Here is a 19,202-nt window from a genome sequence, read left to right as displayed (position 1 = left end):
CCACTGGGATCTCTTGTTGTTAGGTCATCTGACCCGAAGGGTCAGGATGACCTATAGTCGTCATGTTTCGTCCGTGCGCCGTGCGCCGTGCGCCGTGCGTTAACTTTTCACATTTTGAACTTTCTTCTCAAGTTCTACCTGTGCGATTTGGCTGAAACTTGCATGAAATAATCCTGACATAGTCCTGACAAAGTGTTAATATTTTTCGGGTTGATCCGAAATCCAAGATGGCCGCCACAGCCGCCATCTTGAAAACACATTTTTAACTTCTTCTCAAGTTCTACCAGTGCGATTTGGCTGAAACTTGCATGAAATGATCCTGACATGGTCCCGACAAAGTGTTGTTATTTTTCGGGTCGATCCGAAATCCGAGATGGCCGCCACAGCCGCCATCTTGAAAACACATTTTGAACTTCTTCTCAAGTTCTACCAGTGCGATTTTTCTGAAACTTGCATGAAATGATCCTGACATGGTCCCGACAAAGTGTTGTTATTTTTCGGGTCTATCTAAAATCCAAGATGGCCGCCAAAGCCGCCATCTTGAAAACACATATTGAACTTCTTCTCAAGTTCTACCTGTGCGATTTGACTGAAACTTGCGTGAAATTATCCTGACATGGTCCCCGACAAAGTGTTGTTATTTTTCGGGTCGATCTGAAATCCAAGATGGCCGCCAAAGCCGCCATCTTGAAAACACATTTTGAACTTCTTCTCAAGTTCTACTACCTGTGCAATTTGGATGAAACTTGCATGAAATGATCCTGATATGGTCCCGACAAAGTGTTGTTATTTTTACGGGTCGATCCGAAATCCAAGATGGCTGCCACAGCCGCCATCTTGAAAACACATTTTGAACTTCTTCTCAAGTTCTATCTGTGCGATTTGGATGAAACTTGCATGAAATGATCCTGACATGGTCCCGACAAAATGTTGTTATTTTTCGGGTCGATCCGAAATCCAAGATGGCCGCCACAGCCGCCATCTTGAAAACACATTTTGAACTTCTGCTCAAGTTCTACCAGTGTGATTTGTCTGAAACTTGCATGAAATGATCCTGACATGGTCCAGACAAAGGTTTGTTATTTTTTCGGGTCGATCCGAAATCCAAGATGGCCGCCAAATGCCGCCACAGCCCCCATCTTGAAAAACACATTTTGAACTTCTTCTCAAGTTCTAACAGTGCGATTTGGCTGAAACTTGCATGAAATGATCCTGACATGGTCCCCGACAAAGTGTTGTTATTTTTCGGGTCGATCCGAAATCCAAGATGGCCGCCACAGCCGCCATCTTAAAAACACACATTTTGAACTTCCTTCTCAAGTTCTACCAGTGCGATTCGGCTGAAACTTGCATGAAATGATCCTGACATGGTCCCGACAAAGTGTTGTTATTTTTGGGTTGATCCGAAATCCGAGATGGCCGCCACAGCCGCCAATCTTGAAAACACATTTTGAACTTCTTCTCAAGTTCTACCAGGTGCGATTTGTCTGAAAACTTGCATGAAATTGATCCTGATATGGTCCCGACAAAGTTTTGTTATTTTTCGGGTCTATCTGAAATCCAAGATGGCCGCCAAAGCCGCCATCTTGAAAAACACATTTTGAACTTCTACTCAAGTTCTACCGGTGCGATTTGGCTGAAACTTGCATGAAATGATCCTGACATGGTCCCCGACAAAGTGTTGTTATTTTTCGGGTCGATCTGAAATCCAAGATGGCCGCCAAAGCCGCCATCTTGAAAACACATTTTGAACTTCTTCTCAAGTTCTACCTGTGCGATTTTGGATGAAACTTGCATGAAATGATCCTGACATGGTCCCGACAAAAGTGTTGTTATTTTTCGGGTCGATCCGAAATCCAAGATGGCCGCCACAGCCGCCATCTTGAAAACACATTTTGAACTTCTTCTCAAGTTCTACCTAGTGCGATTTGGCTGAAACTTGCATGAAATGATCCTGACATGGTCCCGACAAAGTGTTGTTATTTTTCGGGTCGATCCAAAATCCAAGATGGCCGCCACAGCCGCCATCTTGAAAACACATTTTGAACTTCTTCTCAAGTTCTAACCAGATGCGATTTGTCTGAAACTTGCATGAAATGATCCTGACATGGTCCCGACAAAGTGTTGTTATTTTTTCGGGTCGATCCAAAATCCAAGATGGTAGCCACCACACGCCGCCATCTTGAAAACACATTTTGAACTTCTTCAAGAGTTCTACCTGATGCGATTTGACTGAAACTTTGCATGAAATGATCCTGACATGGTCCCGACAAAGTGTTTGTTATTTTTCGGGTCGATCCGAAATCCAAGATGGCCACCACAGCCGCCATCTTGAAAACTCATTTTGAACTTTTCTCTCAAGTTCCGTCCCCCCCGGTGCGATTTGGCTGAAACTTGCATGAAATGATCTTGACATGGTCCCGACAAAGTGTTGTTATTTTTTCGGGTCGATCCAAAATCCAAGATGGCCGCCATCTTGAAAACACATTTTGAACTTCTTCTCAAGTTCTACACGGTTCGATTTGGCTGAAACTTGCATGAAATGATCCTGGCATGGTCCTGACAAAGTGTTTTATTCTTCGGGTCGATTCGAAATCCAAGATGGCCACAGCCGCCATCTTAAAACTCATTTTGAACTTTTTCTCAAGTTCTACCTGTGCGATTTGGCTGAAACTTGCATGAAATGATCTTGACATGGTCCCGACAGAAGTGTTGTTATTTTTCGGGTCGATCCGAAATCCAAGATGGCCGCCATCTTGAAAACACATTTTGAACTTCTTCTCAAGTTCTACTGTGCGATTTGTCTGAAACTTGCATGAAATGATCCTGACATGGTCACGACAAAGTGTTTGTTAACATCTCTCTGGTTGATCCCAAATCGAAGATGGCTACCATGACACTATATCTAATTAATTTCCTACATGTTAAGGCCCTTTGGCCTCTTGTTTGAAATAAAATTTGTTGAAAAAAATTGAAAATGATCCTGACATGGTCCCTGACAAAGTGACACCATATAAAATTAATTTTACTATTGCCAAGGTAGTCAGATGACCGTTAAGGCCCTTTGGGCCTCTTGTTTTCATCTCTACATTTTCCCCAGTTTTAATTTCAATTCGCTGGTTAAAAATAATAAAAAAGATGCTATATTGTCTTTTAAATACATTAAAATAGCAGGTACTAAACTTTAATTTACAGATTTTATTTAACGTTACATTATTTCTTTTGGAAATTGATACAATCATAAACACAAATATCTTAGCTAAGGTCAATAATTACAAATTAATCAGCCGTGGTAAATAAATCCATCTCTCAAAATATTACTGTGAAGTTTGCCATATATGCATGTGATACCTACCGGTTGTAATTTAAAACAGCCATATACTGTAAACATCGATGTATTGAAGAACTATTCTGCTGTCCTCATGAAGTCTATGTTCTCCAGTGTATCAAAATATAAGCATGGTCAACATCGGTTGTAAGCCAAGCAGTATGTGTCCGTATTTGTTTATATTCAGCAATCAGACATTACGTAAACAAACATACATGCGTGTTTTTTCCCACACTGAATAATCACGTGACTAACACATATGTGTCACAAAAGAATGTCGTAGACACACTCTCTAAACAAAGAACTGTCGCTTCCGACAAGTTTTGTTGTTAATACTCTATTTAGTAAACAGTTTAACAGGCAGGTTGTTTTATTTGGATAATGCTTCACGTAATTTATATAATAAGATCGACATCACATGTACGACAACTTTATCTATTGTATCAAGAACATTTTCCGGCATGTCGTGAAGACTGTAACGATCGAGATTCTAAAAGTACAGAGAACTTCCACTTCATTTGGCATATGTCTGATGAGGATTGTCATTATATCAATGCTTAAATAATATCGGTACAACATAGGCCTACTGTACGATATATATTGTTGTAGGCCCTACGAGTATGTACTGAGTATGGAATAGTGCGTCAGATCCCAGCAATCAACCGATTTCACTTCACAAGTTTCCTAGTTTTACACACGTGTTACAAAGACCTCGCTCATGGCCGTTCATGATTGTTTTGTTAATATCAATTGCTTTATATATAAATGCTGAACATTATTTCATATTTACACGTAATAATATCGGCAAAATCTTGTCTTTAGTGTGACCAGAGACTTAGATATAATAGGGTCAAGTAGCTTCCTCATAACCCTAATAGACGACACCCGCTGTGGAAGTTATCCCCCTGCTATCCCAGAGTGCATCGCGTTTCTAATTACAGCTTTGACAGACGCCACCCTATTATATCTAAGTCTCTGTGTGTGACCTTCTTTCAACCGGAAGTTGCGCAGATACGTACACATATGCAAATGACTGGCAGAAATCACCATAACTTATGTAAATTTGTCTTGACCATTGTACGTAAATAGCGACTTTAATCGTACTTTTTTTATGAGTCCTTGGTATCTTATTCCCAAATTAAATCATCATTATAGATATTCGTTAATTCAAAGATGTGTAATGGAAGGTAGGTATGAATAAGAAGAAGATAAAGAAAAAATCGCATTTAAATGACAGGTCAACCGCATTTAAATGAGTAGGTCAGCCATACGTGCTTGTATAAACACAAGGCATATACATGCCTTTGTGTTAAAAATGAACTAGAATTCCCCCAAACTGACGAACATGTTAACAAGAACAGTCCGTACAAAGGGAGACAGCTGTTACAAACTCTGCCGACGCACTACCATGCAGAGTGTTACTATATAATAATATATAAAACTCAGAATAAATTAACCGAGAAAATCACACATGTGTTCACTGCTTCACTCACGTTACCCGGGGACGCCATCATGGCTTCTGCTGTTGATATTACGGCATATCACAGGCCTGATTTGAATTATAAATCTGCTATTTTCAGTATAGTAACGGGGAAACAAAATGATTGAAAGAAAACCACCTTTAAGACTTACAGGTTTTGATGTTGTTTTTAATGAATTGAACTTTCCCCAGAATTCCCTGATGTCGCTGCTCAAGACTTAAAGGATGAAGTAATCGCAGGATTCTTGGAAAAGAAACAGAAAAAGGGTAATCTAAACTTTCTGTTTTATTTCTAATGAAACACACATAGTTTTGTCTCCATGTATATAATCTTTAAGTTTCTGTGTTGGTATAAGATACAGCACAAGTTTTAAGTTTTGTGTCTCTCTATATTGGCTAATACAGATGTGAATTTACTTTGCCTCCATTTAAGACACATATAGTTGAAAGACACTTGTGACTTTAAATGTCTCACCTATTACGGTATATGATTTAGATTCGTATGATTCTGTAGGGTTAATTTTGATGGCCAAACTCCAAAAGCGTTGGTGTGTGATCAAAGATGATCGCCTTTACTATTATGAGAACAAGAAGGACAAGAAACAGAAGGGAGCGTTCTGTCTCGCTGGTTATAGATTCCAGGCCGCGCCAGACGTTGTCAAGGAAGCCAATAAGAAAGAGCTCAGCTTTGAGATCGTAGGTCAGGGCAAGCGGACATTCCAGGTAATAGTACTTAATTTTGATAGTCTACCTTTTCTAAAGAATAAATGTAAAGTTGAAAAAAAAAAATGAATTTAGTACTACTTAAAAATACTATGACTGAAAACATTAGTACAAGTGCTCTACGACAAATTTGATCAAAGTTTTCTTGTTTTGTGAAATTTGTTTAAAGGTGATAAAAACAGATTTTAAATATGCTATTTTTGTGTTGATATTTGTTTATTGTGGTGCACTTTATGATTTCCAACAAAAAATACAGGTTGTATTTGACGTAATTTCCATAAAATGTGCTTGAAACGAAGTCAACAACGACCCTTGTCTAGAACGATCGCATCGCTTATCGCCCCTGATATCACCAGGTGGCCGTAGATTCGTGACGTCATCTGAGACCAACAGCTGTGACAAGAGCCGGGAAACTCAATGGGGCAGTGTTGCGGTATTGGCGATTATAGATATTTAAAACAGTCGCGCTACGTGTAGTTGCTATATTGAATAGTGGAAATGAATCCGTATATAATATATAATCTATAACATACAATGATATAATAAAAACGATAGCTTACTCATTCTTATCGTCATATTCTGGGCTATAAAATTGTTACGTTCAGTATGTTAAAGATGCTCCACCGCTGACAAATGGTAAATTTTAACTATCAAAAACAGGAGCAGACGATTTAGTATTTTTCTTCAGTTACAAAAGTTACTTACTTTACACCATTACCACCATTGAACAGTTTGTGAGCTTCTAATTTTATTTCAAGTTAAAAACATGAAATATAATTAATTGCATCCCGAAAAAAATCTGTGTTACTATATCCTATATGGAATGAAGTACTGATTGCGCATGCACCAAAGGCGAAATAAATTATTCTATATTATTGTTTGTGTTAATTAGACATATATATACACGATTAAACACCAATTATTGTACGAATGGTGAATATCATTTATGCTCTGTCGGCGGTGGAGCATCTTTAAAAGCCATTTGACACCGTGTACGTGTGTGTCACTGACTCAGGTTCAAGGGGGTTGTGCTTGACTTTTGTCTGTAACTTAAAACTCAAAACATAGACTTTAAAGTTAAACCAACAAAAAGAAATATAACTTTACAAGAAAATGGACCCAAATTACAATGAAACTACATGCTACATGCACATACATGTACATATAATGCATATTTATAAAAAAAAAAAAAAAAAACGCCACCCTTCATACCCTATCCAAAACCCTATGATACCACGATGCCCCTATCCCGCCTTATGTACGTACTGCACACCTCTATATTTCCTATTTGAAGCTTAATCCTTCAGAACACCGCACAGAAAGGGCTAGACTTATTTATTTTCTTAAAGTTCTATAATGAGTTTTACGGATGTGTACGAAATAAAATAACATGTACAGTAGTAACAATACACGCACGGCCGATAAAAAAGACGGGACACAAAACACAGAAACTAGATACAATGACCTAATATGGATGACATGTACTCGTGGACAAGATACACATGTAATAGTTCAACTAACACAGGACCATGAAACAACATATATTTCTTATAAAACACAAATCATTTACAAGACCGCTTCATTATATTTTCTAACCGTGCGGAGTTTTGGAAATAAGAAACCTGTCGACCTTAGTAAATTTTAAAAGTATACGCACAGACCACAGCACACTAGATAGCCTATTGACCATCATGAGACGATCTAGCGTTCTAAATAAAAAAAATCGGTAAAACTCGCATTCTACATATATATACGCAAGTGTACTATGTAGAATATAACAGGAAATTAATGAGTACTAAAATTGGCCAAATTTGCGAGCATTGTGGTGTTTTGGGGGTTCGGGGGGAGACCCTGATAAAGATATTACAATTTAGAATGACTGAGATATGAGTTTCACGATGTATTTTGATGATTTTGTAAGGGCTTAAGGCGAGAGATTTTGTTTTTTGGGGGTCCTAAGGTCTCCTCCGAGAAGGAAAAATATTACTTAATGTATTTAGGATTGCTGAGATGAGTTTTACGATGTATTTTGATGACTTTAGAGCGTTCTTAACATGGTAATTTTTCGAATTTAAATTCCTGCAATTAAATAATGATAACTGTGAATGTCGTCATATCATTATGCAACCCTGCTCGATCTGAACTAGTCCGCTAAACCTGCCTATATTATTAGGCTTTTTTCTCCCCTATATATGAGGCAAAAAAAATAATTAAAAAAGCCTGATAATATAGGCAGGTTTAGCGGACTAGATCTGAACATACCGGTTTCACACCACCGGTACATTGTTGTGTAACCCAAAATAAATATGAAAATCCCTAAAATGAAGTATGGAAAATGTGCAGAAGGATCTCTTTTATTTTTAATGCGCATTTTGAGAACATTTCAGTTTTTTCTTTTAATCTGCATGTATTTTTCATGTCTCCGTATGTTTGTAACAGATAATTTTTCTATTAAAACGTAGGTCTAAAGAGGTGGGCCCCAATAATTGTCCATTTTCGCTACGATCTTATTTCGCACATAAAATTACCAGTAGATTCTATGTATATCAAAACTCCTCGGTTAATTTTATGTGTAAACTATAAATTACATACATGCACAGTCGTATTACTCCAGGGTGGACTGAATAGGAAAGAACTACTTATTCATTCGTGGTTTAACCCCTGGCACACCATAAGCCACATGACATATGTACCCGCGACATTAATGACATCATTATTTACATGTAGTGACGTCATTTCATAGGTTATGACGTCAATAATGTGTCATTATGTAGGGGATAAATCACGTTACCCAAATAGTCGAAATATAACATATTTTTCTCCGTGTGTATTTCCGTAAGTACTAAGACATGTGGCTAAAATACACATGCATGTTGACAGTTCCGCGATCGGCACACCGGCTTCCGGTAGTTGATTGTCTCAGATGACGTCACAACTCATCGGAACTCAAGGGAGGTAAGTCATAGAAAAAAATCTGTCGTCGAAAAGATATGAAGATTGCTTTCATTAATTTTACTATTTAGAGACAAAATATAAGCAAATATCAAACTGGTATATGTTTAGATAGGCATTACAAATGTTTCTAGCGTATTATCTCATTTTTCATGTCCGTTCTGTTTTTATCACCTTTAAAGAGATTGTAGCATTTGAGTAATTTATACTTTGGAAGAGGTTAGTTCGGAACCAGTCTTAGTCCTTTGGTGATTTTTTTCAGGATGGAAGGGATTCATTAGGTGACCTGAGACGAAGTCTCAAGTGACCTATTCTAATCGCCTTTTGTCCGTCGTCGTGCGTCGTCCGTTGTGTGTTCGTAAACAATTTACATTTTCGACTTCTTCTCAAAAACCACTAAAGCAATTCCAATGAAATTTTGCACAAACCTCCTAAGGCCAATCAAAATTGTGAATTATATGACCCCCACCCCCCAGGGGGCTGTAGGAAGGGCCAAAAGGGGTAAAATTGATTAAAATTTCAAAAATCTTCTTCTCCACTCACAGATGTGGTAGAATTAAATACTCTTCATAGATTGGAAGGTCTTAAGGTCCTTTAAAAAAATTGTGAATTTCATGGCCCTGGGATCTCAGATTTTTTCCCTGGGGAGTGGGTCAAATTTCCTATAGTTTATATAGGAAAAACACATTTATGAACATTATTTGCTTTGTTTTCATAGGAAATGAGTCAAACTGGCTTAGAATAATTAGCCTGAGAAAGCATTTTAACGTCATATTCATATTTGTCCTGGCCAACCCCCAGGGGTCAGAGGGGCGGGGCCAAAAGGGGTCAAATTTGTTAACTTTTCAAAAATCTTTCTTCTGAATTCACAGATTGGATGGAACCAAACACTCTTTATAGATTGAAAGGTCTTAAGGCCCTTTACAAAATGTGTGAATTTCATGGCTCTGGGATCTCAGATTTTTCCCTGGGGAGGGAGTCAAATTTACTATAGTTTATATAGGAAAAACACATTTATGAACATTATTTGAAATGAGTCAAACTGGGTTTGAATTATTAGCCTGAAATAGCATTTTAACACCATATCCATATTGGTCCTGGCTGACCCCAGGGACCAGAGAGGCGGAGCCAAAAAGGGTCAAAAGGCTAATATTTCAACAAGAGGCCCAAGAGGCCTTGACGGTCACCTGAGTGCTGCTACAGAAAGAGCATTGCAAAGTTGGTTCCAATCTATAAAAATTATTTACGAATTATAAAATAAACTATAAAGTTGAACTTTCGTATTAGAATTTTTAGCCCACCATCATCAGATGGTGGGCTATTCAAATCGCTTTTCGTCCGTCCTTCCGTCCGTCCCAGTCCTTCCGTCCGATAACATTTTTTGTTACCGCTATTTCTCAGAAAGTACCAAAGGGATCTTTCTCAAATTTCATATGTAGGTTCCCCTAGGGCCCTAGTTGTGCATATTGTATTTTGGGACCAATCAGTCAACAAAATGGCCGACAGGCGGCCATCTTGGATTTTGATAGTTAAAGTTTGTTACCGCTATTTCGCAGAAAGTACTGAAGGGATCTCTCTCAAATTTCACATGTAGGTTCCCCTAGGGTGTAGTTGTGCATATTGCATTTTGGGGACCAATCGGTCAACAAGATGGCCGACAGGCCCCATCTTGGATTTTGATTGATAAAGTTTGTTACCGCTATTTCTCAGAAAGTATTGAAGGGATCTCTCTCAAATTTCACATGTAGGTTCCCCTAGAGGTGTAGTTGTGCATATTGCATTTTGGGACCAGTCGGTCAACAAGATGGCCGACAGGCCCCCTGTTAGTTACTTTTAAAATTTACTTAAGGATTTTGATATATGAATGATAGCGGAACAAGAACAACTGTGTTTTATAAGAAATATGTTGTTCCATGGCCCTGTGTTAGTTGAACTATTAAACATGCATATATATATCTTGTCCACGAGTACATGTCATGCATATTTGGTCATTGTATCTAGTATCTGTGTTTTGTCCAGTCTTTTTTATCGGTCGTGCGTGTATTGTTACTACTATACATGCTATTCTATTTTCGTACACGGAAAGTCCCGAAATATTGTCGAATAAATCCGTAAAATTCATTACAGAACTTAAAAAAATAAATAAGCCTAACCCTTTCTGTGTGGTGTTCTGAAGGATTAAGTTCCAATTAGGAAATAGAGGTGTGTAGTGCATACATAAGGCGGGATAGGGGCACGTTTGTCGCGGTATGATAGGGTTTTAGAAAGGGTATGAAGGGTGGCGGGGTCTACTTTTATAAATATATGCATTATGTGTATGTACATTAAAGCATGTAGTGTCATTGTTGTTTGGGTCCATTTTCTTGTAAACTTATATTTCTTCTTGTTGATATAAACTTTATGTTTAGAGTTTTAATTTGCAATCAAAAGTCAAGCGTAACCTCCTCGAACCTGAGTTGACACACACGTACATGATATCAAATGACTTTTGACCTAAAGAACATAACAATTTTATAGCCCAGAATATGACGATTGGAATGAGTAAACGATCGTTTTTACCATAGCAGGGTATGTTATAAATTGTATATTATATATACGGATACATTTCCACTTATCAATATAGCAACTGCACGTAGCGCGACTGTTTTAAATATCTATAATCGTCAATACCGCAACATGCCCCATTGAATTTTCCCGGCTCTTGTCAAAGCTGTTGGTCTCAGATGACGTCACGAATTTACGGCCACCTGGTGATATCAGGGGCGATAAGCGATGCGATCGTTCTTGACAAGGGTCGTTGTGGACTACGTTTCAAGCACATTTTATTGAAATTACGTCAAATACAACCTGTATTTTTTGTTGGAAATCATAAAGTGCACCACAATAAACAAATATCAACACAAAAATAGCATATTTAAAATCTGTTTTTATCACCTTTAACATGGGATTGCGCTCATAATGCAACGGTTACATCCTTATAGGGTTTGGATTCAAAATTTTGCAAATGATGGGGCTGACCCCCCTGGGAGCCTGAAGGGTGGGGTCAAAAGGGGTCAATTTAGCTATTTCCATATAAACGACTTCTTCTCTGCAACTAAGAATGGAAGAGCACTTATAATGCAATGGTAGCATCCATAGGGTTGGGATTTGAAATTGTACAAATGATAGGGCTGACCCCGGGGCCTTAAACGGCAATAGATGCGAGGTCAAGAAGGTCAATTAGGCTACTATTTTCATATAAATTACTTTGTCTCTGAACCTATGTATTGGATAGCATATTTGTATGGTATCAATAGCATCATTGTATGGTTGTGATTCAAAATTAAACTTTGGGAGTCAATTTTGCTTATTTTTCTAATTGTCAGAGTCTTGTGATAATTACTAACAAAAAACCAGGTGAGCGATACAGGCCCTCTGGGCCTTCTTGTTTTACTCAAAAACCAGTACTGATGGCCCTCTGGGCCTCTGTCTCAAAAGTACTGATGGGATCTGTCTCAAATTGTGTCCATGTTCCCCTAGGGGTCTAGTTGTGCATATTGCATTTGAGACTGATTGATGAACAAGATGGCTGAAAGGCCTCTATCTTGGATTTTGTTAGTTGAAGCTTGTTACCACTATTTCTCAAAAAGTACTGAAGGGATCTGTCTCCAATTTTTTTTGCAGGTTCCCCTACTGGTCTAGTTGTGCATGTTGAACTTAAGGACCAATCGGTCAACAAGATGGCCAACAGGCCACCATCTTGGAATTTGATAATTGATATTTGTTATCGTTTTATATCTCGGATAGTTCTCAAAGGATCTTTCTCAAATTTCATATGTAGTAATATGTAGTAAAAGTTTTAAAAGCAGAGAAAAGATCCCTCTTTCTTTGTCAAACATAGATCATTCTTTGGTGGGCGCTAAGATCCCTCTGGGATCTCTTGTTATTTTTTGTTTTTCATTTTGATAGTTAGTGTATTATGTTACCAAACCTTATGTTTAAAATTCCAATTTGCTTTGCTAACGTTAAACAACAAAACCAAACTAGAAGTCAGTCAGTGTCAGTGATTTTATAAATTTCACTTTTTAATCTATGGAGATTATTTGGTTCCATCAAACCTGTGAATTAAGAAGAAGATTTTTGAAATTTTTAGCCATTTTGGCCTCGCCTCTAAGGCCCCTGGGGGTCGGCCAGGACCAATATGGATATGACGATAAAATGCTATCTCAGACTAATAATTCTAACCCAGTTTGACTAATTTCCTATGAAAAAATAAGCAAATAAACATTCATAAATGTGTCTTGCCAATATAAAATAAAGTAAATTTGACCCCCTCCCCAGGGGCAAAATCTGAGATCCCGAGGGCCATGAAATTCACAATTTTTGTAAAGGGCCTTAAGACCTTCCAATCTATGAAGAGTATTTGGTTCCATCAAATCTGTGAATACAGAAGTAGATTTTTGAAGTGAAGTTTTAGCCTATTTGACCCTTTTTTGGCCCCGCCCCTAAGGCCCCTGGGGGTCAGCCAGGCCCAATATGGATAAATGCTATCTCAGACTAATAATTCTAACCCAGTTTGACTAATTTCCTATGAAAAATAAGCAATTTTTGTAAAGGACCTTAAGACCTCTCCATCTATGAAGAGTATTTGATTCTACCAGTTCCAGAATTTCAGAAGAAGATTTTTGAAGTTTTAGCTTATTGACCCCTTTTGGTCCAACCCCTAAGGCCCCTGGGAGTCAAGTTATGGAAAATTTGTTAATAGGATTCACAGATGGCCTTTTCATAGGGATTAGTTCTGACAACATTTGGACTCATTTCCTTTTACAAATGACCAAATAATGCTCGAAAATGTGTTTTCCCTATATTAACTATAGTAAAGTTAACCCCCTCCCCAAGGGGCAAACCTGAGACCCCAGGGTCATATAATTCACAGTTTTTGTAAAGGACCTTCAGACCTTTCTATCTATGAAGAGTATTTGATTCCATCACATCTGTGAGCGGAGAAGATTTTTGAAATTATAGTCAATTTTACCCCTTTTGGCTCTCCAAACAGCCCCAGGGGGTGGCGGACCATATAACTCACAATTTTGATTGGCCTTATGCCTCAGAAGGTTTGTGCAAAATGTCATTGAATTTGCTTCAGCTGTTTTTGAGAAGAAGTCGAAAATGTAAATTGTTTACGGACATATGACGCACGACGACGGACAAAAGGTGATTAGAATAGGTCACTTGAGACTTCGTCTCAGGTGACCTAAAAATCTTCTTCTGAGTTCACAGGTTTAATGGAACCAAATAATCTTTATACATTAAAAAGAGAAATTTATAAAATCACTGACACTGACTGACTTCCAGATTGGTTTTGTTTTTTAACATTGGCAAAGATAATTGGAATTTTAAGCATAAGGTTTGGTAACATAATACACTAACTATCAAAGTGAAAAACAAAAAATAAAAATTCTAATGCAAAGGTTCAACTTTAAAGTTTATTCTTATTTGTAACTACTTTTTACAGATTTGAACAAACATTGCAATGCTCTTTCTGTAGCAGCACTCAGGTGACCGTCAAGGCCTCTGGTAGATAATTATAAAGGATTACTTATTTACATTCATGGACTTTAGGGTTTGTTGTGGATGTATTAGGGGGATATTGGTTTAGGGTTTGTTGTGGATGCTCTAGGGGGACATTGGTTTAGGGTTTGTTGTGGATGTATTAGGGGGACATTGGTTTAGGGTTTGTTGTGGATGTATAAGGGGGACATTGGTTTAGGGTTTGTTGTGGATGCTCTAGGGGGACATTGGTTTAGGGTTTGTTGTGGATGTATTAGGGGGACATTGGTTTAGGGTTTGTTGTGGATGTATTAGGGGGACATTGGTTTAGGGTTTGTTGTGGATGCTCTATAGGGGGACATTGGTTTAGGGTATGTTGTGGATGCACTAGGGGGACATTGGTTTAGGGTTTGTTGTGGATGCTCTAGGGGGACATTGGTTTAGGGTTTGTTGTGGATGGATGTGTTAGGGGGACATTGGTTTAGGGTTTGTTGTGGATGTATTAGGGGGACATTGGTTTAGAGTTTGTTGTGGATGCTCTAGGGGGACATTGGTTTAGGGTTTGTTGTGGATGTATTAGGGGGACATTGGTTTAGGGTTTGTTGTGGATGTGTTAGGGGGACATTGGTTTAGGGTTTGTTGTGGATGTATAAGGGGGACATTGGTTTAGGGTTTGTTGTGGATGTATTAGGGGGACATTGGTTTAGGGTTTGTTGTGGATGTATTAGGGGGACATTGGTTTAGGGTTTGTTGTGGATGTGTTAGTGGGACATTGGTTTAGTGTTTGTTGTGGATGTATTAGGGGGACATTGGTTTAGGGTTTGTTGTGGATGTATAAGGGGGACATTGGTTTAGGGTTTGTTGTGGATGTGTTAGGGGGACATTGGTTTAGGGTTTGTTGTGGATGTATAAGGGGGACATTGGTTTAGGGTATGTTGTGGATGTATTAGGGGGACATTGGTTTTGGGTATGTTGTGGATGCACTATAGGGGGGCATTGGTTTAGGGTTTGTTGTGGATGTATTAGGGGGACATTGGTTTAGGGTTTGTTGTGGATGTATTAGGGGGACATTGGTTTAGGGTTTGTTGTGGATGTATTAGGGGGACATTGGTTTAGGGTTTGTTGTGGATGTATTAGGGGGACATTGGTTTAGGGTATGTTGTGGATGCACTATAGGGGGACATTGGTTTAGGGTTTGTTGTGGATGTATTAGGGGGACATTGGTTTAGGGTTTGTTGTGGATGTATTAGGTGTACATTGGTTTAGGGTTTGTTGTGGATGTATTAGGGGGTCATTGGTTTAGGGTTTGTTGTGGATGTATTAGGGGGACATTGGTTTAGGGTTTGTTGTGGATGTATTAGGGGGACATTGGTTTAGGGTATGTTGTGGATGTATTAGGGGGACATTGGTTTAGGGTTTGTTTTGGATGTGTTAGGGGGACATTGGTTTAGGGTTTGATGTGGATGCACTAGGGGGACATTGGTTTAGGGTATGTTGTGGATGTTTTAGGGGGACATTGGTTTAGGGTTTGTTGTGGATGTGTTAGGGGGACATTGGTTTAGGGTTTGTTGTGGATTATTAGGGGGACATTAGTTTAGGGATTGTTGTGGAAGCACTAGGAGGACATTGGTTTAGGGTTTGTTGTGGATGTATTAGGGGGACATTGGTTTAGGGTTTGTTGTGGATGTATTAGGGGGACATTGGTTTAGGGTTTGTTGGGGATGTATTAGGGGGACATTGGTTTAAGGCTTGTTGGGAATGTATTGGAGGACATCGGTTTAGGGTTTGTTGTGGATGTATTAGGGGGACATTGGTTTAGGGTTTGTTGTGGATGTATTAGGGGGACATTGGTTTAGGGTTTGTTGTGGATGTATTAGTGGGACATTGGTTTAGGGTTTGTTGTAAGATTTATTGTTTGTATCAGATGTTTTCTTCAGTTTGTAGCATTGAATACTGATGAATATACCAAGTGGAAATCTGCCATAGAGAAGGTTACTGGAACTCAGAAGATTTATGATGGTAAGTCATTCTAGGGAAAATAACTCTTGTTATACCAGTACATCAAGGTATTTCATACATTTTATTTCTGAATGCTTGTTCTTCAAAAAGATCAAATGTAGGTATGCTTACAAAGAGGCGATTTATAAGAGGAGAGGCACAGGGGATTGAAAAAAATCAAACATTTAAAAGGTGGATTTGCCTAGTACAGTAAAACACTGTTATAACACACCTTTTAGATGAAATCACTTAGTTATAATCATAGCTTGTTATCCACATATCACATTCATCTTATAGGACTATTGCCGAGGAATGAAAATTCCTACGTTATAACCATGTTGTGTGTTCGTTATAAACATGTTTTACGTTAGTTTGATTATTTGAGGTCTCGCTACTGATATTTATTTTGAAATGACCCTTTAACCTTCAGATGATCCTGATGACATCTATGAACCAATTGAAGAAACTCCAGCAATAGAGACTCCTGTAGAAGAGCCGGCACAGCCTGACAATCAGGAAATTTACGATGATACTGCACCTGTTGACGGTGATGATGATGACCAGGAGATGTATGAGGATTGTGGTTCCGTGTCCTCTCCACCCCCAGCAGTTCCGTCACGTACACAGACATCGACTCCACCACCAGTCTCTGGGCGAAAACCCCTCCCACCCTTACCACCAGACTCCCAACCTCCTCCCCCACCCCCTAGTAGAAACCCTCTACCCCCTACCCCATCTAAACCTGATGCACCAGAGCCAAAGAAAATGAAGATCGTTAACCCTAAAGAAGACTTTGAGAATCTCTACTATGGTAAATGGGACTTTTCCGGAGGTACTAATGATGAACTGACATTTAAAAAGGGTGATATGATCCATATAATAAGCAAAGAGTTTGATTCCAAGTCCTGGTGGGTAGGAGAACTACAGGGCAGTTTTGGTCTTGTACCCAAAAAGCATCTGGTACCAGCCTATGAAGCAGCATCTGCCTAACTAAGGCATCATTTTGTACTCATTTATGACATGAAATGCCACTTGTCATCAACTGATATAATGACTTCATTTGTTATCCTGCACAGAGGGTCCAGACTGGACAGTAATTGGCATTAGACATCAGCCTTGCTGGCATGTACTTGTTTTCTAACACCTTAGACTTCTAACTGTGTAACTGTTCTTCCATGCAATAATCAAATTGTTACAATGTACTTAGAATCAACTACATGTACTATTTATATTATACATAAATAGATCTGTGTTGTTTTATTTTTTATTGCCCCCCCCACCTTGTTTGTCATCATTAATTCTCGTCCAGACAAATTATAGACATCCATATGTTACAAAGATTGACCAAACATTGATGAAAAAGCTTATAGATTATTGGCCATTTTACAAAACCTGTGTATAGTGACTTGGTTACCATGGCAACCAAAATTGATACAAATCCCCCTCCCTTCCCATAAACGAGAGGCTCATGGGCCTGAACGGTCATCAGACTATTAGCACAATACAACACTGTCAAAATGCAGTAGTAGAAAACAACGCAATAAAAGGAGCTCTTTAGTAGAAGTAAATTTTTGATATAATTGATGAATTTGTCCTTGAATGAATGTCAAGATCATTCATTTGAACAAACTTAGTAACCATTCATGCTAGTATGCAAAACAACAGGCCCAATTTCAGGTTTCTAGGCCTTTTAGTTATTGAAGAGAAGTTGTTTAAAGATTTAATCTTTTTTGACCCCTGTGACCTTGAATGAATGTCAAGGTCATTCCTGCAAGCATTTAAATATTTTAGCCTATTTAGGTCAGTTGATCTGAAAAGAAGCCATCCTTCATGCACATCTACACATGGTCCTGAACATTGCTGCCAAGTTTCAATGAAATTGATCCAGTAGTTTAGGCGGAGATGTCAGGACAAACGTTTTGCTATGGACAGACATGCTGATTCCCGTATAATCCCCCTAATGTAGTTACAGTGGGGCTATAACAAGTGACCCAGTGCAGCATAACATAACTACTCAAGCAAAAGATGGCTCGAGTACAATAATCTTATCAGCCTAGAGATCAAAAGAAACTTGCATTCTTGAGCATGTGTACATCTTTATTTTCTAAGATAACAAGGTTGGACTGCAGAGCTTTCCCCTACTGGTTACAGCGTACTTTGTACTGAAATATTGTTGTATAATTTACACAATTAACTGTTAGTGTACTGATATTTAATGGCCATACAAAAAGAAAATATTTGTGTTTTCGGTATTGGCTGTGACCAGACCAACCCTAAACAAGGGAGAAAAGTGCAATTGATGCATAAGGAATGGGAAAGAAACGCATTCAAACTGACATAAACAAATTGAAATTTTTATTCTAAGTCTGACATTGGTTAGCTCTATACAGTGTTAATGTGTCAGTCCTTCAACCAAAATGTTACAATAAACTGAAAATGTTTACAAAACAAAATTAATCTCCCTCAGTTCAGTTAGAAAAATTTGGAACAAAGTACCTCCGGTATAACAAATACCAATCTGATGAAACAGAAGTTAAAAAAAAAACAATAATCTTTGGTTACAGCACTCAAATACACTATAATGTAAGAATAGTTTTGTTAGCGCTTTTTGTACAGAAAATGTTTTCATAAAGTGATTGGATTTACAGCAATTAATGAAAACTAATTCATAATTGTCTTTAATAAGATTTAATATCAAATCCGAGTTAAAATTGGGTTGTGTCAAAATAAGTACATGTATGCTTACAGTAAAGACTAATTACCGACCAAATTAACAGAATACTTGTGTACCAGTACACCATTCCTCTCTCTCTTCTCCAATAGCAACACTTCTAGTTTTCATTTACATTTCATAACAAATAAGATACTAAACAATTACTTAAAACAAATAATTCATCTATTGCAAAATAATATATCACAGAAAAAACCAAAAAGGATCGTTAACTAAAACAGCAAATAAAACCAAAGAGCAGCTTGTCGATCAGCATTTCACTTATATATTTATAATAGTTGTAAACATCAAGTGTATTTTAAAAGAATGTTATTCAGGTGTTTGTAATTAATTCAACAGATGAAATTAAGGCTTCAGCAACATAACAGTACCAACAGAAATAAATATTGCGTTTAGACATATTTGCAGCTATCTTCCTTGACATGTACCTCTCAGTTTGCTGCACCCTACATCTAAGAACA

General features: G+C 38.1%; 1 protein-coding gene across 1 annotated transcript; it reads left to right on the top strand.

The window, feature by feature from the left end:
* Positions 1-4,923: 4,923 nt before the first annotated feature.
* LOC138316061 (src kinase-associated phosphoprotein 2-B-like) lies at positions 4,924-17,257 on the top strand. The gene is made up of 4 exons (XM_069257538.1): positions 4,924-5,075; positions 5,323-5,531; positions 15,950-16,031; positions 16,441-17,257. The coding sequence occupies exons 2-4, from the start codon at positions 5,334-5,336 to the stop codon at positions 16,998-17,000; spliced, it is 840 nt and encodes a 279-aa protein (XP_069113639.1). The 5' UTR covers positions 4,924-5,075; positions 5,323-5,333; the 3' UTR covers positions 17,001-17,257.
* The last annotated feature ends 1,945 nt before the right edge of the window (positions 17,258-19,202 follow it).

This window comes from Argopecten irradians, chromosome 2 (genome assembly GCF_041381155.1).
Source record: "Argopecten irradians isolate NY chromosome 2, Ai_NY, whole genome shotgun sequence".
NCBI lineage: Eukaryota > Metazoa > Mollusca > Bivalvia > Pectinida > Pectinidae > Argopecten > Argopecten irradians.
Note: the sequence above shows the minus strand (reverse complement) of the source record. Positions and strands in the feature narration are given on the sequence as shown.

Bases quoted from the DNA above. Each gene is read 5' to 3' on its own strand.
- LOC138316061 (XM_069257538.1), top strand. From the start codon at position 5,334: ATGGCCAAACTCCAAAAGCGTTGGTGTGTGATCAAAGATGATCGCCTT. The intron at 5,532-15,949 runs GTAATAGTACTT...TGTTTTCTTCAG, and splicing joins AGGGCAAGCGGACATTCCAG to TTTGTAGCATTGAATACTGA. The intron at 16,032-16,440 runs GTAAGTCATTCT...TTTAACCTTCAG, and splicing joins AACTCAGAAGATTTATGATG to ATGATCCTGATGACATCTAT.